Source organism: Solanum stenotomum, chromosome 6, assembly GCF_019186545.1.
Source record: "Solanum stenotomum isolate F172 chromosome 6, ASM1918654v1, whole genome shotgun sequence".
NCBI classification, from domain to species: Eukaryota; Viridiplantae; Streptophyta; class Magnoliopsida; order Solanales; family Solanaceae; genus Solanum; species Solanum stenotomum.
This window is the reverse complement of record NC_064287.1, coordinates 5,806,464-5,829,245: the sequence shown is the minus strand read 5'-3', so window position 1 is coordinate 5,829,245 and position 22,782 is coordinate 5,806,464. Positions and strand designations below refer to the sequence as shown.

The 22,782-nt window shown below is 36.5% G+C and overlaps 1 protein-coding gene and 1 pseudogene across 1 annotated transcript; one reads left to right on the top strand and one right to left on the bottom strand.

Annotated features, from left to right (window-relative positions):
• The window catches only part of LOC125868423 (uncharacterized), a 92,081-nt pseudogene that overhangs the window by 50,055 nt on the left and 19,244 nt on the right, over window positions 1-22,782 (bottom strand).
• On the top strand, window positions 18,224-21,581 carry LOC125869285 (glucose-6-phosphate/phosphate translocator 2, chloroplastic-like). The gene is made up of 5 exons (XM_049549852.1): window positions 18,224-18,851; window positions 19,247-19,469; window positions 19,769-19,991; window positions 20,539-20,752; window positions 21,309-21,581. The coding sequence occupies exons 1-5, from the start codon at window positions 18,318-18,320 to the stop codon at window positions 21,318-21,320; spliced, it is 1,206 nt and encodes a 401-aa protein (XP_049405809.1). The 5' UTR covers window positions 18,224-18,317; the 3' UTR covers window positions 21,321-21,581.

The window sequence follows — 22,782 nt, the reverse complement described above, 5'->3', positions numbered from 1 at the left end:
TTTTTTTTTTTTTTGAAATTGTAATCACCCTCAGCTTAGGCTTTTGGCCTGAGTTGTGATATCATGTACCTTCAGAGAACCAAGGATTGATATATATTGGGTAGGAACAAAGATTGATTTAAGGCTCAAATTGGGTTCAAGTGATAAGCTTTTCATTTGGTTCCTTTATTTTTGGCTTTTTACTGGTTTAACAAAAATGGCCTACTGATCCTTTCCTATCCGGTTATTTTCAGATTCAAGCAAGACTACTTAGGCAAGTTCTAGTTTCTGCTCCTAGTGTTAGACTTCAACCAAAACTTACTCACATACTACACATGATTGTATTTTTTAGTTTCTTGGTTCACCAATTAATTGGTCAGATTAGCCATTTTCAACATATCAGTATGTAAGATGTCATCTAAAGATCCTAACAGTCAAACTCATGTTCGGGTCTTCAATATTCACAGAGTAGCTGCTGCACAGCTCAATACATAAAATATTCGCTATGGCCGGCTGCTGACCACCTTCTCCCCAAATAAAAAGAACTTTGTCCTCAAAGTCGAGATAAAACAATCAAATACACAGGCTAAGAGGAGAGGTCATACCTACGACGCTCTAGACGCCGGTCGTTGTATCAGCATTGGCACCCTTATCAATTGGTGCATTCTTAGGTCTCGGGACATCATCAGTGTAGTCCTTATTAGTCGAAGCAGGTGTGCCACTACCAGAAGCTCCAACTAAGGCTGCATCTCGCTGTAGCTGGTCAAGGGCTTCTTTTTCTCTAGCTTCCCTCTTTGATGCTCTACGGGCTCTCTTTTCTTGCCTTCTTGCCTCTCTGGCGGGGTCAGTAGGGGTCTCTTCATCAAGTTCTCCAGTTATGTGCTTTCTCTTGCCGGATTTACTTGTAGGGGGTTCTCCCCAAAGGTCATCGAGTGTTTGAGTGGAGGGTGCCTGACTTAGCATTTGTATCAATGACTCTGGCATGATTGGAGTGGGCACCTGTGCTGGCTTTTCAGCCAGGTTAGCAATTTGAGTGCGCATTTCGGCCAACTGGGTTATGAACTCTTCAGTATCGGCTAAACCTGTAGCCTGGAAGCGATCCTGAACAAGGTTCTCCAAACCATCCATTCGGTTCTTTAAGACTGATAGCTCCATCTTCATCTCATCTTTGATCTCCTTTTTCACAGCTAATACCTTTGTCTCTATCAGCTGGGGCATCCGGAGCACAATTTTGTCCACCAATGTCCTGGTCTGGCGCTGATCTGCAACCAATTTCTCAAGAAAAAGCATAGGGATAGTGATAAAAGTACCTGAAGTCTGGGATGCTGAAGCTGGGGGTGGTGGTGCCTTTGTGGACGGTTGTGATGACTCCCCATGTTCTAGATCTCTACTGGCCTGGGGGATCTCAAGTGGGACATGTGGAATAACAGCTAAAGTACCTACAACGGTAAATTTCGCGCCAAAGAGATGGTTCGCGTCATCTTTAATTTTTAAAACCTGGGTTAGTCTAAATACTTCACCCCATCTGTCAACTAGGCTATTCGGAGGAATATTCGCTCCTCGGCATAATTTCCCTATCAGACAGGGAAAAGGAAGTGTAGTTCGCTCATTTAGTACCCTGTCTCTCATCTCGATTGCTATTATCCTTCCTGCATTGATCGGGTAACCAACTAGAAGACATGCTACTAACGAGGCCAGGGAAGGGGACAAAGTGTTATCATTAGCTGTCGGTCGTAATTGCGCTCGGATAACAGCCCACCAAACCTTGGCCGGGAAAGATAGCGAAGCTTTAGTGATAAGTGTTGGAGTTGCGGTGACCCAACCTGCATTTTCTTCATCTATGGCAATTTGCTTCGCAATCCAGCGTAAAACCCTTTCTCGAGAAGTCTGATTTTCCATTGTAGCATCATTGGTGACCTCATGATGTTTGTCCTCGAAAAGGTCAACTGAAATGGGTGCAGAGTATTCTGGGCCGTACAACATTCTGTTAATCGATGCCTCAGAAATATCTATTGATTTGCCCCTAACTATGATTGAGTTGAGTGGACCCAGGTACTAGCCATGTCTTTCTGTCCACGCTTCGTGGTCTCTGTATCCGCAGCAAAATTCACCAATGTAGCTGCATAAAAGGAATANAATATCTATTGATTTGCCCCTAACTATGATTGAGTTGAGTGGACCCAGGTACTAGCCATGTCTTTCTGTCCACGCTTCGTGGTCTCAGTATCCGCCGCAAAATTCATCAATGTAGCTGCATAAGAGGAATAAAATTCTCTGGTCAGGTGGCTAGAGTATTCACCAGGTGCATTGTCCATCCAATCGAACTGATGGAGCTGAAATATCCGATAGATGTCCGAGAATGCCTTGACATCAGCTACCACCACCCTAGTCTCAGGCATAATTGCTCGATTCTTGAAGCCCCCAGTTTTATTCATAATGCCATTGTCGAAGAACTCTTTAGATCTGTTGACAGTCCACATGGAGCGATAACAAACAATCTACTGTGGTCTCAATGCAGGGTTAGGTTCCTGAGCATTCACATAGATCACCATGGTATCATCATCGGTGATTTCCTCCTCATCTTCTCTATTAACTGTTTCTTTTCGTACCCCATTTTCAGCTTCTGTGGTAGCCATAGGTGGAGAAGTACCTGTGTTGGCCTGAGAACCACTGTCAGATTCAACACTGTCCCTCGAGTCATCGACAGATTGGTTACCAACAGTAGTATCAGTTGGACATCCCGAGTTTTCCCCATTCTCGGAACTACTACCTCCCTCTTCAAATTGAGGAGGAGAGTCCTGGAGAATAGCTCTCCTAGCCAATGATCTAGTAGCCCGAGGCGAGTGATCTTCTGGTGAAACATTTATTTGCACCTCAGACCCACTCGCTTCGGAGTCGCCATGACCCTCTGATTGTGAAGCGGTGACAGGAGTAAGTTTGGTAGCATTCTTTCTTCTGGGACCCATTGTACCTGGAGTAGATGACGGATCGTAAAGTTGCCCGTAATGAAAATCACGGTCCATGAAACTATCCGTGATGTTGACTTGGAACTGAGTTTCTTGCCTAAGGTTCACGAGAAGTTAGACGTTTCGTACAATATATGACGGACCGTGAACCCCTCCGTGAACTCTATTTTATGCAATTTCTAGTAGCTTCCAAATTCAGTCCTCCATTTGACGAATCGTGATAGTTCCGATGAAAAGATATACGGTTCGTGGTCCTGACCGTGACGTTCAGTCTGCATCAATTTCTGCATTTTCCCCTTTATTCTCTCCTGCACACCTCAGCACGCAATAACTCTAGAAAAATAAAGAAAAATAAGGAAAATGAGAATATACCTAATATAATTACATCTTGGGTTGCCTCCCAAGCAGCTCACAATTTAACGTCGCGGCGCGACGCAGGTTACTTGATTACTCAGACTTCATCAAGTTTACATTCCTCCACAATTTTCACATCCTCAGGAGCACCCAAATACGCATTGATTCGCTGACCATTAGCTTTGAACCTCTTTCCTTTCTCATTTTCCAATTCAATAGCACCAGATTTAAAAACATGTGTGACTTTAAAGGGTCCAGACCATTTAGACTTCAGTTTTCCTGGAAACAGACGCAATCTGGAGTTGAAAAGTAACACCAAGTCACCAGGAGTAAAGCTCTTTTTTTCAATATGCTTGTCATGATATAGCTTCATCCTCTCCTTATACAGTGCAACCCTCTCATAGGCCCTCAGACGAAACTCATCCAACTCATTGATCTGATCTAGCCTCAAGTTTGCGGTTTCGCTCCAATTTAGATTCAGCTTCTTCAACGACCAGATTGCTCTATGCTCAAGCTCAACTGGTAGATGACACACCTTTCCAAACACCAATTGATATGGAGACATACCAATAAGTGTCTTGAAAGCTGTCCGATATGCCCATAGGGCATCATCTAGCTTCCGTGCCCAATCTGTCCTGTTGGCATTCACTTTCTTTGCCAAAATTGTTTTAATTTCCCTGTTGGAAACTTCCACTTGACCACTAGTCTGTGGGTGATAAGGTGTTGCCACCTTGTGCTGTTTTACTCCATACTTGGTCAGAAGTGCACTAAAGACTTTGTTGCAGAAGTGAGACTCACCATCACTAATAATGGTTCTGGGTGTTCCAAACCTTGAGAAGATGTTCTTTTTCAAGAACCCAACGACACTCTTTCCATCATTCTCAGGTAATGCAATCGCTTCAACCCATTTGGACACATAGTCCACAGCCACCAGTATATATTTCTTCCCATATGAACTCACAAAGGGATCCATGAAGTCAATACCCCACACATCAAACAATTCCACCTCTAGAATAGGTGTCATGGGTAACTCATGGCGCCGATAGATGGCTCCTTGTCGCTGGCACACATCACAGCTCCTTAATATATCCACTGCATCTTGATGAATTGTAGGCCAGTAATACCCACATTGAAGTATCTTGTGAGCTGTTTGAGCACCACCATGATGACCACCAACTGGAGATGAGTGACAAGCCTCCAAGATATGCAACATTTCTGCTTTCGGAACACATCGCCTAATTATATTGTCAGCACACACCCTGTACAGATATGGTTCATCCCAAAAGTACTTATCTACATCATGCAGGAACCTTTTCTTTTGCTGATATGTTAGTCCATCGGGCATTAAGTCACTGACCAGAAAATTAGCATAATCAGCAAACCAAGGAATAAGGTCAAGAGTAGCAGCTAATACCTGCTCATCCGGGAATGTGTCATCTATCTCGATCTCAAGTTCTTCCTTCTTTGCAGCTTCCAACCTAGACAGGTGATCAACTACTTGGTTCTCACAACCTCTCCTGTCTTTCACTTCGAAGTCAAACTCTTGAAGAAGCAATACCCATCTGATCAGCCTAGGCTTGGCATCTTTCTTTGCCATGAGATGTCTCAAAGCAGCATGGTCTGTGTGAACTATCACTTTAGTGCCCAGAAGATAAGCTCTAAACTTTTCAAAAGCATACACTACAGCCAATAGTTCTTGTTCAGTGACTGTGTAGTTTCGCTGTGCCCCATTTAGCGACTTACTAGCATAGTAAATCAGATGGAATATCCTGTTGCGCTTTTGTCCCAACACAACTCCTAACGCAGTCCCACTGACATCACACATCACCTCAAATGGCGCCGCCCAGTCTGGACCAATAATCACTGGTGCTGAAATAAGTTTCTCTTTTAGGCACTCAAAAGCTTTAAGGCATATCTCATGAAAGACAAATTTCACCTCCTTCTCTAAAAGCTTGCGCATGGGGTGTGCAATTTTTGAGAAGTCTTTGATGAAACGTCTATAGAATCCGGCGTGTCCTAGGAAGCTTCGAACACCCTTCACACAGATTGGCGGAGGTAATTTTTCAATCACCTCAATCTTAGCCTTGTCGACCTCAATTCCTTTTTGTGACACCTTGTGTCCAAGGACTATGCCCTCTTTTACTATAAAATGGCACTTCTCCCAATTTAGCACTAAGTTGGCTTCCTCACATCTCTGTAAAGCCCTGCTAAGATTCAACAAACAGTCATCGAAAGTATCGCCTACTACAGAGAAGTCATCCATAAATACCTCTAGAGTGTCTTCAACCATGTCTGAAAAGATGGACATCATACACCTTTGAAATGTGGCTGGTACATTACATAGTCCAAATGGCATGCGTTTAAACGCAAAAGTGCCATAAGGACATGTGAAGGTGGTCTTTTCCTGATCTTCAGGTGCAATTGATATCTGGTTGTAGCCAGAGTATCCATCTAAGAAACAATATCATCCTTTACCTGCTAACCTATCAAGCATCTGGTCCATGAAAGGCATGGGGAAATGATCCCTCAAAGTCCACTTATTCAGCTTCCTGTATTCCATGCACACTCGCCATCCAGTGACGGGTCTCTGCGGGATTAATTCATTCTTGGCATTCGCTACCACAGTCATTACTCTCTTTTTAGGCACACATTGCACTGGACTGACCCAGTGGCTATCAGAAATAGGATAGACCACCCCAGCATCTAACCATTTTATTATTTCTTTCTTAACCACTTCTTGCATAGGTGGGTTCAACCTCCGTTGGTGTTCAATACTCGGGCCGCAGTCTTCCTCAAGCTGAATCTTATGTGTGTAAATACCTGGAGGTATCCCAATTATATCAGCAATGGTCCATCCAATGGCTCTTTTGTATCTTTTTAGCACCTTGATCACCTCTTGTACCTGCTCTTCATTCAAATCTGCAGCCAATATCACGGGTAAAGTGTTATTAGTACCCAAGAATACATACTTGAGGTGATTGGGTAACTGTTTCAGCTCTAACACTGGTGGCTCCTCAATTGATGGTTTCCCTGGAGGACTTGGCCTGTTTTTCAAGTCCAAGTCCAATTTCTTTGGCGCATACGAATGTGTTTCCATACCCTGCAAGGCATTCACGATCTCTACATAATCAGACCGGAAATCCACATCAAAGTTCATCAGTACTGCTGTTAATGTTTCAACAACCATTCTCTCTTCTATAGATACCCTCATGTCTTCATCAGTGACTATCTCTATTGCAGATATCACATTCATATTTCGAGGCTGTTTCATTGACCTGCAAATGTTGAACCTTACCTCATCTGTGTTGAGTCTGAACTTCAACTCTCCTCTCTCAACATCCACTAAAGCACTTCTTGTGGCCAAAAAGGTTCTTCCCAAAATTATGGGAACCTCAAAATCTACTTCGCAGTCTAGAATCACAAAATCAGCTGGAAAGATGAAAGTGTCCACCTTTACCAGTACATCACACAGGATGCCCACTGGTCTCTTTACTGACCTATCAGCCATCATCAACCTCATTGATGTAGGTTTTGGTACTCCCAAGCTTAAATTTTTATAAATGGCTAAAGGCATCAGATTTATGCTAGCTCCCAGATCACATAGAGCTTTTGCAAACTTGATTGACCCAATGGTGCATGGTATTGTGAATGCACCTGGATCCTCCTTTTTCTGCATTAGAGATCTGGTAGCAATGGCACTGCAATGATGGACATCGTTAGAGAAATCATGACTTACAACTCTTTTCTTGGTGACCAAGTCTTTCATGAACTTGGCATATCCTGACATCTACTCTAGGGCTTCAACCAATGGAATGTTTACTGAAAGTTGTTTTAGCATGGTGATGAATTTCGTAAACTTTCCATCTTCAGCTTTCTTTTTAAGCCTTTGAGGGAAAGGAAGAAGTGGCCTGGGAATCTGCTGTAAGGGTAGGTGTTCCTGAACCTCTTTCTCTTTTCCTCTAGAATGTTGTGCTTTAGGTTGAGATTGCTGAGCCTCTCCCTGATCCTCTCCCTGATCATCTACCTGTATATTCTCATCCTTCTCTCTGCTAGCTTGCTCCAACACCTATTCATACTTAGTACCTACAGAAATAGGGTCAGAAAGAACTTTACCACTCCTGGTGGCTATGGCCATGCAGTGTTCTTCCTTCTTGGGATTTTGAATGGTATCACTTGGTAGTGATCCGTTCTTTCTCGGATTCATTGAGACTGAGAGTTGCCCCAACTGCTACTCTATTTGTTTAATGGAGGTGGTGTGAGAGTCCACCAACTGACTCATGCTCGAGAAGTCACCTCTTATTTCTTTCACCCCTGCATCGGTTGACTCAACCTTTTGAAGTACCTTAGCCATCATGTCTTCCAGCTTGAACCCGTTAGAACTACCACTCACCCGGTCTCTATTACCTGGAGGTACATATACACCACTGCGGTCATTCATATACCCCTCTCTGTTTTGCCAGTTTCCTTGATCTCTATTTGCTGGCCTTTCATACTGACCATCCCTAGCATAGCTCCGACCTGCATTTCCAGAGTTATAATTCCGGAAACCTCCTTGATTTCCCAAATAGTTAGCTTCCTCATCAATGTCAAGATCCTGATCTTCATACCTGTGCTGCTGTCCCATAGCATTCACCTTTTCAGACTTGGCAACAATGTGCTTTGTGAGCAAGTCTATTTGATTCCTCATATGTGCCATGTCTTGGTCCCTTTCTTCTTCTCTCTTCCTTTGATCAGCTGAAAGCTCAAATGTATACCCGAGCTCTCCTACCTCTGCATCTCTAGTGTACCATGCTCTGTTGTTCTTTGAGACCTCATCTAATAGCTGCATACTTTCTTCAAATGGCTTCCTCATAAATGAGCCTCCACAAACTACATCAACAACAGGTTTAGTAACATAATTCAAAGACCTACAAAAAGCATGTTTAAGATGCCTTTCGGTAAGATCATAGTTGGGGCATTTCTTTAACTTTTGGCTGAACCTCCACCAAGTATCATGCATGGCTTCTCTTGGTAGTTGCTTGTGTGTACTAATCTCGTCCTTCATCTGCAACTCTTTTGATTCTGGGAAGAATCGTTCCAGGAAAGCTTCCTTCAACTCATTCCAAGTTCTGATGGAGCCATTTGGCATCTCATTCGACCAGTTAGTCGCCTCTCCCGTAAGGGACAATGAAAACAACCTCAATCTCATTGCTGTTTGATTTACCCCAGGAATCTCTTGTGACTTACATATAGCCACAAAGTTCATCAAGTGCTGATTTGCATCATCACCAGTGGCACCCCTGAGCATACCTTTAAGGTTCAACAATTGAATCATAGTGCTGGTGATTGTGAACTTAACACCTGGAGGTAGTGCAGGTAACACTATCGCTCCAGTGGCTCCAGCTTCATCCAAATCTGCATCATCTTCATCATACATCATATGCGCTGGATGCTGAGCTCTACCCCTTGGAGCTATTGGTTGGCGCTGGGAGGGATCAATCCATCCACTCCTCTATTCTCATCTACCACCCTAGGTTGGTTGTTACCGCCGTTCTGCTGAACCCCTATTGCAGCGACTTCAGCTTCTAGTCCCAACCTTTGTCTTTGTGCCTCCAGTTCTTGTGCATTCACCATTTTTCGAAGAGTCTTTTCGAGTTCTGAGTCGTAAGGGATCAATGAAACTCCTTTACTCCTGGTACTTGGCATACATAGTAGCAATCACCTGAAAGAGACACAAACACAAAACAAAATGTAAAATTAGGAAATATAACTACAAATTGAATAAAAGCTAGTAAAACACTTTTGAATTGAAATTCCTCGGCAGCGGCGCCAAAATTTGATACGTCCAATCTTACACTCCAAATAAGGAATGTAATTGGTCATTGTCAATTTACAGAACTCAACTAGAGTTGAGGTCGATCCCACAGAGAATTTCTTTACAGATAAAGTTTCACTATTGCATTTACTCAATTGTCGTTACCATTTCCTAAACAATTAACAAGGAAAGTAAAATTGGGTTTAATTGAAAAGTATTCTATCAGCAAGTACTTTCAGTCAAAATTTAGTTACACAGTTCACAAAAGATATCGTTGTAAGTTGATTCAATCAATTTTTATTTTTTTGGTAATTAGAAATTTATTAATCGCCAAAATAGTAGTTACAAAGCTAAGCCAGCAACACTCTACTGGCTATCTCACTAAAGCAGTAAACAAAACAACATCATATTCTAAAAACTAGATTTATCGAGGAAGAGTCTGGCTGCTATATTAACTCTAACACCAGGTTTTGTGTTCATTATGACGGCGATTATAACGCTCTTCCGTAAATTGAGTGTCAAGTAAATCAATGTTTATAGACTCTTTGAGACTTAGATAAATCTAACTCTTCTCAGTCTAATTAGATAATATCCACTCTAATTCTCTCGAACTTAAAGTGTTATTGATATTGGACTTCGCTTAATTTAATCCGGTGTTAAAGATCCCTTCTCTCAAAATCCGACCTTAACTCCAATTCGTAAAGTTAGTTTAGCCTTTTCCCAACTGGTGCTTTTCTCTCGAAAAAACACCAGATACAGGCCTGTCTAAAGCATGCACTCAATAGACTAAAATGATAATGAAAGCTGTAAACTACAAGTTGTAAACAAAGATTGCCTTTTTTACTCATTTTACGGAATCGCAACTAGAATATCATCATAGATCCCACACATCCAGTCATGACGTTTAGCCACTCATGTTTTTATGCAAAGAATCAATCATAGATAATGAAAACATATTAAGAATTACTTATAAAAATAATCGGTAAATCAACAACCACTTGATAGTCTCAAGATCGAAAGGAACTATGTCCTACCGAAGACAATAATCTCAATCCAAAATCTCCCCCTCAAGTTTCTTTTCGTTACTCCTTGTGTAACATCAAATGCTAGATAATCGATAACAAAAAAACTAAAGTAATTCAAAATAGAATGTTTAAAATGAGTCCTAATCAAGTGAGGAATGATTTGTCGGGCCCTGTCACGGCCACTATCACGTTCCGTCAAGGGATTCACGGACCGTGAATCCCTCCGTGGTCTTGCCTTGGATCTTCCCCAGAGTGGGTCTTCAAACTTGGTCACTAGAATGTACGACGAGAGACACCACAGTCCGTAGTGAGTGTCACGACCCGTGAAGTCACTCGTGGTCTTCACTTGTTCAAACCTTCTTGTAACTCTTTCCTGCTTTTATACTGGTTTAACTTCACGGTAGGTACCACGGTCCGTGTAAATAACAACGACCCGTGATCTTTACTTGGTTGTTCTTGCTTTTCATCTTTTCAGGGCCCAGTTCTGCCTTACTTTCACGAACTCAACCACAGACCGTTATGAAGTTAACGGTTCGTTACATTGGCCGTGAACTTCACTTGTCGACATCAGTTCTGCTTCTTTTTCTGTAAAACCCAGATTCTGCCTACACAATTAACAAACCCATAAAATAATCCCGAAATATCACTTAATTCCAGTATTAGTTCATAGTTATGAAGCGTCAAATGTGCTACGATTTTGCGACACATCAGTGATCAGGCACGAAATACGAAAAACAACAACATAAGAAAGATTCATATGATAATCAATATTAACCTAATAAAAACTTAATAGATTACAATCATCATGTAGCCACAACCCCAGAGCTAGGGTATTTAGCTACTCATAACAATGGTTTCGATCAAACAATGTTCAATTATTATAAAGAGATTGAAAGTAGAAAAGTTTAGGAAAGAACCCTAAAGAATGATGAAATAGATCTCCAAGTCATCGTTCTTCAAAATCCAGAAAAAGAATGTTTAATAAAATAAAATATGTGCCTATTTATAATAAAGTCGAAACGGCCAAATCTGGCCACCAGGGGCACGACGCGGAGGTGTGTCTGAGATCCAAACACTTTTCTCCGCGACACGGTCACTTCACGGACCGTTCTGCCTCAAAATGCTTTTTCGCGAACAAAATAGAAATTCCTCTCTGCGACGCAGAAAGGATATGGCTACGCCTTAAGCATTATTTTCTTTTCTTCCTTTTTGCTGCTTTTCGGCTTGGATCCTTTCTCACTTCCCGATGCCCATTTTAGTGCTTGTTTCTTCATTTAAGCTCACCTACACCACTAATCATATAGGTTAGTATCAATGAATTCAAATGACTCGATACGACTATAAACAAACAAAAATTGAATTCAAACTTGGCTTAAACATGGGTATTATTAGGTTCCTAGGCATATAAATACGCCTAAGATCAAACTACATCATGTTAACTTCATATATTAGAATATTACATACTAATGTATATATTAAGCAAAAAAATAATTATTGTATCATCAAAATTATTTTCCTAAAGTACTCAAGGTTATGGAATATACCCTCTTATGATAGAACGATTTACTTCATCAGAATAGTGGTACCTCATATTCATCTAAACTTCGAACTCACTGAACGACAATAAATCACACAAAAAAATTTAAAATGCAAGAAGAAGAAGAAGAGTAGAAGATTAAAAAAATTGTGGTTGAAAAATGAGAGGAAATCCTTCTATTCGTAGTCAACAAAGGGTAGTATGAACAAGTGTTTTCTGTGTCTTATCTGAAAAGTCATGACCTTTCTGAGATGTCACAACCCTTTGAAAAAGTCACAACTTATTGAAAAAGTCACAACTCTTTGGAAAAGTCACAACTCATTGAAAAAGTCACAACCTAAGTTAGGGATATTATAGTAATTTAACATTCAAGTTAGGAGTTCATGTTTTTAAGATAATAGTTTTTTGACACGTATGTTGCGCGTGATTACCAATTCCAAAATATATATTATAGTAATCGGCATATATATGTCTTATTCACGCAAACCTATGAAGATGGTGAATAAAAAAAATTTATTTGTTAAATGCAATAATGTATAGATTTATTTCAATTTGATGAGGCTCAATCATGTAGTTAGTCTTATCTCACTAATATTACCTTATATACATTATTTTGTTTGTATTTTTCTTGTCATCTAACCAGATGTGCTTTGCTTGTGTATTTCACGTTAAATTGTTTAGATGTCATAAGAGCATGTAAAGAGAACAACTACATTTTATATATTTACATATTTTCACATTTGTTGTGAGATTTTTTTTCAAAAAAAGAACTCAAAACATTTTAAAATAATATATAATTTTTTAAGTTAGAAGATCTTGTTAACTTGATAATACATTTGTGACATTTATAATACTTTAATTTAAATACAAATACCTACCCAAATGTAAATATATATTTTCATTAATGAAAATATTTATCTCATAAAATTAACTATTAAATAAATAATAAAAATTAAACTAATACAAACTTCAATTGGCGTTATTACAAGTCATATGAACTTTTCTTCATCCAAAATACTAAATTATTAAGAAATAGTAAATAAGTAAAACAAAAGGGCAATGTTTATATAGTAATAACTATTTTGAAGCAAATTTTTTGAGAGTCTAAATCGCATAAGTAGCATTGATAAATAAAGTCATTCTTTTGTCTTGATCATCAAAACAAATCGTGACAATTCTCTAAATTTTGGAAAAATATATTCAGAAGCATATATCTACATTATAAGAGAAACTGTTAACAAAAACAAATGAATTTAGACTATATCATGTTAACTTCGTATATTGGAACATTACATACTAATAATGTATATATTAAGCGAAAAAATAATTATTATATCATCAAAATTATTTTCCTCAAGTACTCGAGGTTATGGAATATACCCTCTTAGGATAGAACGACTTACTTCATCAGAATAGTGGTACCTCATATTCCGCTAAACTTCGAACTCACTCAACGACAATAAATCGCACATTTTTTTTGAAATACAAGAAGATTAAAAAAATTGTGGTGGAAAATTGAGAGAAAACCCCTCTATTTATAGTCAACAAAGAGTAGTATGAACAAATATTTTTTGTGTCTTATCTGAAAAGTCATGACTTTTCCAAGAAGTCACAACCCTTTGGAAATGTCACAACTTATTAAAAAAGTCACAACTTATTGAAAAGGTCACAACTCATCGAAAAATCACAACCCTTTGAAAAAGTCACAACTCATTGAAAAATCACAACCCTTCGAAAAAAGTCACAACTTATCAGAAATGTCACAATTCATCGAAAAAGTCACAACCTAAGTTAGGGATATTATAGTAATTTAACATTCAAGTTAGTAGTTCATGCTTTTAAGGTAATATATATATATATATATATATATATATTTTAATATATATGAATTAAATGAAATATTAGAGTAAATTCTTTGAACAATCAACCATGTTTGAGAAATTGTCTAAGAATATCACTTTTATTTCTCTCCTAAAAGAAATATATCTAAGCAAATTTTTAAACATGAATGACTGTCGCGGGAGATTAATGGTCAAAGTCAATACACCTCCTGATACAAATATTATTTCAATAATTGATCTTCCATAGTGTAGTTATGTCTAGAGAGTAATAAAAATTGAACAAGGCCATAGAAATACAAACAAACTAGTATGTGATTATGAATTTGTCCACTAACTCACAATTTTGATTAATATATTTTTGATGTAATGTGAGACTTTTGGAAAGGAAAATCTAGCCGTTCAATATGAACCATGAGTGAGGCTTGAGCAGTCACATTCAGACTTTGAAAAAATTGAAAAGCAGAATTCACGTGAATTTGAAGAAATAAACAGAGAATAATATAATCAAGGGTTGGTAATGAATAGTGATCTGACATCTTCTTCATGCATGGCAGTGATGATTTCCAACACATTGCCCCACACTATACTTGATGATTGGTTGTACTAAATTTTGAACCAACCGCAAAGTTCAACATGGTTTGAGCTTAATGCCAAAGAAGCTTTACACTCTTGTTACGATCATCCTTACCTATTGTTTTATAATGTATCATACTTTATTCTATCTTAATTGAATCTTAAAGATTTTTTATTATTATTTAAAATAATTGAATTTTTCAAAGTTTCAGATGAATGTTTGATTTTTTTGGAAAAATTATATGAATAAACAAACATATATTAGTTAATTAGCTAACATAGCTATAATTTGAATTAATTACGGCTCGCAACTTAAATTTAGCTGTAATTATGTCACTTATACATTTACAAATACAATTAACCTCTCTCCATTCTCTGCCCTCTCTCGCTCGCCTCTCTCCTCCATCTCTCAATCTTGCTCACCTGTCTTCTCCCTCTCCCAATCTCGCTCGCCAAATATACAAATACATATGTATACCAGTTATATATATACAATTATCTGACAAGAATACATATACAATTCGCCTCTCTCCACTCTCTGCCCTCTCTCGCTTGTCTCTCTCCTCCCTCTCCAAATCTCGATCTCTTCTCTCCTCCCTCTCTCAATCTCGCTTTCCATATATATAAATACATATGTATACCAGTTTCATATATACAATTATTTGACAGATATACATAAAGACAAATATACATATATAATTCGACAGATATACATATACAATTCACCTCTGTCCTCTCTCTGTCCTCTCTCAGACGCCTCTCTCCTCCCTCTGACATGTAGCTACGAATCGTAATTAGCAAACTATAGTTATGGAGCATAATTAAGTTACTTTTGAATGACTATATGCGAAAATTCCCCCCTCCCCCCTCCCTTTTTTTCTTCCATATTTGCCTTTTCATTTATTGAAGTCTTATATTTTCTAGGAGATAAACTACACTACTTATAAATTTATATTTATGATTTCATAAAGGACAATAGTGGAAATTATAATTTAAATTATGCCCTTGAATATTTTTCTTAATATGTGTTTATTGCCTTACAAATTCAGTTAATATGAAACAAAGAAAATATTATATTATTTTGAAAAATACAACGTTTGAATAGGCTATCATTTTTTTTATATGTCACTACATAATAATACTGCACATCAGTTATTTGAAGGATACATTTACAAAATAAGAGAGTAGGGTAGCGAGTAGACATAGATCTACTATAAAAAAAAGGGTAAGATATAAAATAATAAGTAAAGACAAAATGCAAAAAAAGATAAGGTGACGATATGATCATACCAAGGGCCCGTTTGGGCATACGATATGGTATCATGATACGGAATCATGAAATGGTATCATAATATGGAATCATGAGATGAAATTAAAGTTTTGTTTGGACATGCAATGTGGAATTTTTGTGTTGTATATTTTCTCAAAAACATAAAAATTTCATAAGTTGTAAAACTATTAAAATAGCCCCAATTGTTTATTCAATCTTATCAAATAAACAAAAATTTATAAAATCGCATAATAAATTATTACAAAGCTATTTGTTCTCCACTTAAGTAATTATTTCATCTAACTTTAATTTAATTAAAAAAAAATTGAACATAAATTGTAGTGTACTAGTCTTTAATATAATCCTCCCACATAATACGGACAATTTTCTTACGTTGAACTTGCATTTCTCGATCATGTGACCGAAAAGACGAACCAACATTGTTACTTTGAGCCATTTGTTGGTCAATATCATCCGCAACTATATTTTCATGCTCATAGACCATAAATATTTCATCACTTTAACAATCGGTTGGTGTGAGTTAAAGTGACTATATGTTGGTGAGAATAATAAATTTTATATCGGCAAGAATAATAAATTTTAAAAAGTAATGATGTGATTATAAATTTTATTAACATATGAAATAAATGGTTAGTAGATATAAATGTGGGGTTGTTTTAACAAAATATAAACTTGTGGATCAATTTTTGTATTAAAAATATCTCAAATCATGATATAGAATTACCATATAATTCCATATCATGGTTTTTGGAGAATATGGAATCACACCTCATGATATGGAATCATGACATGGAATCAGCGTAAAATCGCATGTCCAAACGCTAATTCCATCTCACGATACCATATCGTGATATGGTATCGCATGGCCAAATGCCTACCAAATCAATTGTTACACAAAATAAGACTTTTTCTTTGTTACCGAACTATGAATTTAATAATACCATACAATAAAATTTAAATAATAATCAAAACAAACGTGGTCTTTAAGCTCATAACAAAATACAATGGCTCTTAGGTTGTTTCCTTTTGCAAAGTAAATGGATCCTCAATATTCAGAAGAATATATATATATATATATATATATGTAGGAGTCATATCATTGTGTGTAATCTGGTAATTAGGAAGAGACAATAGAAGTATTGGTACTTGCATTTCAATTCACTTATACATATTTTACACTTGAGTCGAGAGTCTTCTAGAAATAGCCTCTCTGTCTCCACGAGATAATGATAAGGTCTATATTCATTCTACCCTCCTCAGACCTCACTTGTGAAATTTTACTGGATATGTTGTTGTTGTGTTGTTAAGTCTATATACTAAATTCACCTATGTCTGTCGATAGTCACGATCACAAACGAATTCAAGATTTGATGTTTATAGATTTGTACATCAAGAGGCATTCCATTGAGAAATTATTTGAAGTAAATATTTATGGAGATATGCATCGATCATACCAAAGTTGAACAAGTTTTAAGGAAGATGGAAAATGACAGGGAACGCGTTGTCAAGGCGTTCAATAATTAAGAGTATGATGGTGACTGCAACGATGCCTATGCATTTCGTTATTCATTTTTATTTTTATTTTTTCAATTTGACACCAACGGTGATTTCCAATGAGGTCGTTTTAGGAATGTTAGTGATTCCATTTTTCGAGACGTTTGAGTATATACTTCGATACTAAAAGTTGGATGTGGCCAAAAGTTTGGAGAATGGGTGCAGAGTAAGTATTGACATGTGAGATGTAACTGAGGAGAATGTCCCTAAGAAGTATGAAGGTGGAAATGCTTGCTTAAGGAAGTTGTACTATGATGATTATTTTCTTTCGTGCATTGAATAGTTCAACGTTGGTGATGAAATTGAGCTTTATTAGGATTCCAAATGTTCAAGTTTAATGCTCAAATTACTTTCTCAGATTCGCGCTTAGTGAAAGGTTCAAGAGTTTAGGACGAAAAACAACATACTATCATAGCCTTTTGTTTAGTAATACTCTTTTATATAATTGTAAAATCCACAATGCATCCAAATTTGGTTGGATAACTGAAAAAATGTATATTTTAGTTATATGAAGTGCAAATCATGGTTGGGGAGTCATACCCTTAATTTCTATAGGGTATCTAAAGTGGTATTACACATGTTTGAACCCAAAAAGGAAATACTAGAGTGAATATATTACAATAACATATTCAGTATAATCTCATTCGTGAAGTCTGATTAGAAAAGGATGTGTGCAAAAAATACTTAAAACCGTGAAAAAAAGAAGAAAAGGCAAACATATAGACATACAAAAATGCTTAAATTTAGTGAAGATATGGTTAAAAAAAAGGCAATAAGGTCAAAACTCCAAAATCAATTTTGTGCGTAAGTCAAGTGACATGTGAATATTTTTTTACCATTAGCCTTTGAGACAATAAAAAGCCAAGAGCCCGAATTTAACTTGTGCACAAGTTCAAGTGACACATGAGAAGTTTCTAAGAAACTTAGCATTTGTAACACTAGACATTTACCTCTGCCTTTTGTAATATGTATATGGACAACACTTTTGCAATATGTATATGGACAACACTTTTGCAACTAGCCTTCACAGCCTCGAGAGGACCATACCTTGACCCGGAGCCACATATACTTTAGGGGGTGTCGTTAATAGAAAATTACACTGTGTAGTTAGGTAAAAATATTTTTTTTTTATGTATATATATATTTCATATTGACAGCCCTTGGCTTCTTTCGGAATTCACTTCTTTATATTTTGACATCCGTTAATGAAAATTTTGTCTCCGCCACTTTCCCCTTCCCAAACAGACCCCTTCCATCACCTTTAAGAAATACTACTATATATTCAAGCCCCTAAAGTGCATTTCATTGTATACTAAAGTACTACTATTACTGGCCTCACTAGTCTTTTGGCCATAGTAGCAAGACACTTATTTTAGTATACTACATTTCAAATTTAAACTATAATGGCCTTTTCTGCTGGACAATCTTATGCATTTTCAACAAATTTTGATCCCTTGCAACAAAATTTATGGGGTTCTAAGCCTCCTATTTCATCATTTTCCATCAAGGATATCGACTTCAAACAATGTGATAAGCATAACATCTTGTCTAGAAAACCTCTATACATTTCAGCAGTACTAAGTGGATTTGGACATGCTGATGAATCAAAAGAGTTCAAATCTAGGGACCCTTTAGTCCAATGCAATGCATATGAAGCTAGTCAACCACAATCGATACCAATCGACATTGAGTTTGGCCAAGAAGCTCAGGCTGCTGCTACTCAGAAGCTCAAGATTGGACTCTATTTTGCAACATGGTGGGCTTTGAATGTTGTTTTCAATATTTACAACAAGAAGGTTTTGAATGCATTTCCATTTCCATGGCTTACTTCTACTCTTTCTCTGGCTGCTGGCTCTCTTATGATGTTGGTTTCTTGGGCTACTAAGATTGCTGAAACTCCAAAGACTGACTTTGATTTTTGGAAAGCCTTGTTTCCTGTAAGTAAAATGATAGCTTTTTCATCATTTTTTCTAGGCATAATACATAAACATGATCCTTAACTTGGCTTTAGCGGACAGCTATGCTCTCCAACTTTGAGTGTGCACAAGTAGACACTTAAACTTGTATAAAATTGAATAAGTAGACACACGTGTCTTACATGACATAATACACGTATGACACAAAATTGCCATGTAGGACGAATGTGTCTATTTGTTCAATTTTGTACAAGTTTAAGTGTCTACTTGTGCACATCCAAAGTTAAAAGGTCAAACTTGTCAGTTAACACCAAGTTAAGGGTATTATGCCTTTTTTCTGCTTTCAGAAGTTCATTTTTTTTTTGGAAAGTGAAACTCATGTTCTGTTTCTGTTCTGTTTTTATTATTGGTTTTAGGTTGCTGTGGCTCACACAATTGGTCATGTGGCTGCAACAGTGAGCATGTCAAAAGTTGCTGTTTCATTCACTCATATTATTAAGAGTGGAGAGCCTGCTTTTAGTGTTTTGGTTTCAAGATTGTTAGGTGAAACTTTCCCATTGCCAGTGTACCTTTCACTTTTGCCAATTATTGGTGGTTGTGGACTTGCTGCTATTACTGAACTCAACTTCAATCTAATAGGTAAGAAGAAAATGCATGTTTCAATTACTCCTTCCGTTTTAATTTGTTTGTCTGGTTCTGACTTTGCATGTAGTTTAAGAAAAGTAAAAAAAGACTTGTGAATCTCGTAATCTTAAACTAAAGATATGTATAATATATAAACATGTCACGTGGAAAGTTAATATTAAAGAGTTATCAAGAAAGGAAAGTAAGACAAACAAATTGAAACGGAGAGTATACAATTTTATATCTTAGGCTGTATTGTTTTATATGCTATTAGTTTTGGAATTATGCAATCTTTAATCTTTGATAAATTGCAGGTTTTATGGGGGCAATGATATCAAACTTGGCATTTGTATTCAGAAACATATTTTCAAAGAAAGGCATGAAGGGGAAATCAGTTGGAGGGATGAATTACTATGCTTGTTTATCAATGATGTCTCTATTGATTCTGATTCCCTTTGCTATTGCTGTGGAAGGTCCACAAGTATGGGCACTTGGATGGCAGAATGCAGTCTCCCAAATTGGCCCAAATTTTATATGGTAAGTACATATATAGTTCTTTAAATAACTGCCCTTTGGTTAGATTGATGAAAGATCCCATGTCACTTTCACTTTCTTTGGAAAAGCAAAAAACAAGTATATCATGTCATATGTTTCCCTTTGGAATCATACTCATAGTTTGTATATATTTCTTTTGTGGTTCTGGTTTGCATAGAAAAAGTGGTCCAAGAACTTACAAGATCTTAATAATCCTACTTCCCAAAGAAAAAAGGTAGTCTGGTGCACAAAACATCCTATGTTAGTAGGGTCGTTCGGGGAAGGACCGCACCTTAAGGAGTGTGATGTAGACAGTCTACCTTGATGCCAACATTAGTGACAACTTCCACGGCTCGAACCCCTGACGTATAGGTTACATGGGTACAACTTTATCATTTCTCCAAGGCTCAACCTCCTGACGTATAGGTTACATGGAAACAAACTTTACTGTTTCTCCAAGGCTCAACCTTCTAAAGAAGAAAAAGTGAAAACAAGAGATTTTCAAGATACTGTGAACTGATCAATTCTTATGTGATTGCTCTTTTGTTAGGTGGGTGGTGGCTCAAAGTGTGTTCTATCACTTGTACAATCAAGTCTCCTACATGTCCCTAAATGAGATCTCTCCATTGACATTTAGCATTGGTAACACTATGAAGAGAATTTCCGTCATAGTCTCATCCATCATCATCTTTCAAATTCCAATTCAACCAATCAATGCCCTTGGTGCTGCTATTGCAATCTTGGGAACTTTCCTCTACTCACAGGTAACAAAATTCTTGTCTTAAAAAAGTATTGAATTTGATATGGTCAAATGTAATATTTTTTTTCATATTTTACTTGGGGACCAATAAAGATCCATCAAAATAATCAATCTAGCATATCAACTTGTTACTCCATGCTTAGACAACTATAAGGATTGTGACCTCTCAAACAAACAATAATTTAACACATAATACATAAATATACATTTTAACTTGGTCTCATTTCACATTTATGCCCTTCAACTTTGGGTGTGCACAAGCATATAGTTAAACTTGTCTAAAGTTGAAAAATAAACACACACGTCATACGTGGCATCCTATATGACAATTTGCGTCTGACGTGCATTATGTCACATATAGGACTTATGTGTCTACTAGTTCAAGTTTATACAAGTTTAAGTGTCTACACCCAAAACTGGAGGGCATAAATATGAAATGAGGCAAGTTAAATGACACATTTATGTATTAAGTATGCCATAAATTAAAGAAACTTTGCTTCACTTCTTAAAAAAAAAATCGACTATTTTGAACTAAATTTGTTGTTATGGTTTTTTTGCAGGCTAAACAGTAAACACTTGTTATAGATGAGCTATTATCATATTATCAATTTGTGACTACTAGTAGTATTGTTTTTTCCCCTAGCAAATAACTGGAGATGGATGTGGAAAATGGGCAGTCTCAGTGAATGAATGTGCCTTTTGAGTAATTGAAATGTTAACAAAACCAAAAAAATAAAATTGGCCCCTCCTAGCTACAATTCCCATCCAAGAATTTGTAATGACCTTTATGTTGTGAATTAATATGACTATATAGTATGCCTTTGTGTGATAAATTATTGTAAAGTTTGGTTTGCTCTATTTCATACTCAGAATATGTTAAAATTGATTATGATAATGTCGGTCCGATAAAATTTGTGAACAATTGAACAACATACACAAGATTTGCAAATTTAACAAAATAGATAGAATGAAGATAGTACCAGGTTTTATTGGTCAAAGAGAAGTTGTGAACATTGAACAACACATGCAAGATTTGTCATGGGTAGGGGTGTACATGACCGGGTTGGTTCGGGTTTTTTAAATATCAAACGAAACCATTTGTGTAAACTTTTTAAATTTATAAACCAAACCAAACTAAGAAAATTCGGATTTTTTTCAGGTTTTTCAATCTCGGGTTGGTTCAGGTTTTTCAAATACCAAACCATTGTGTTGAATTTTTAAATTTATAAATCAACCCAAACTAATTAACCTTGGATTTTTTCAGATTTTTGGATTTTTCGGTAAAGTTTGCATACAAACATATAATTAACTTGTGCTCCAAATATTTCTTTAGTCCAACCAAAATACAATTATCTAAGGTGTTTCTTAAAAAATAACACAAAATATGAGATGAGTATTGATGACACTAAAATATTCAATAAAAAATAATAATGAAATCATCATATAAAATAAATATTGCAAAGTCATAATGAAAATGATCATAATTTAAAATTACTAAATCATGTTAAAATAAGTTTAATAAGTATTAGTTACATTACTAAATATTTAAGGAAAATTTTTAAAATTAGATTATGTATTTTAATTGTCTAAACCAATGTAAAACTAAAGAACAAATATTCAATATTATTGTCATTCTTAGTGTTGAATTGATTTTCTTTTTCCATTAGTATTAATTTGATTTTGATTTAAGTTTTATTATAATTATCAACATCTATGAACTATAATCTTTATTGGACCATTCCAAATTCTAAGTTTTAAACTTGAAATAATATATTAAAAGATAAAAACTATGAAATAGTATAAGAAATATTTTAAAATTATATCAAAGTAAATATTTTTATGTATAAAATAAAATTTTAAAATTACATATATAATGTCGGGTTGGTTTGGTCTCGAGTTGGTTTTTTTAGTTAAAACCAAACCAACCCAAACATAGTTGGGTTTTTTTTTTCCAATACCAAACCACTAGTCGGGTTTATTTTTTTGGTTTGACTCAGTTTGCGGTTTGGTTCAGATTTCGGTTCGATTTTGTAC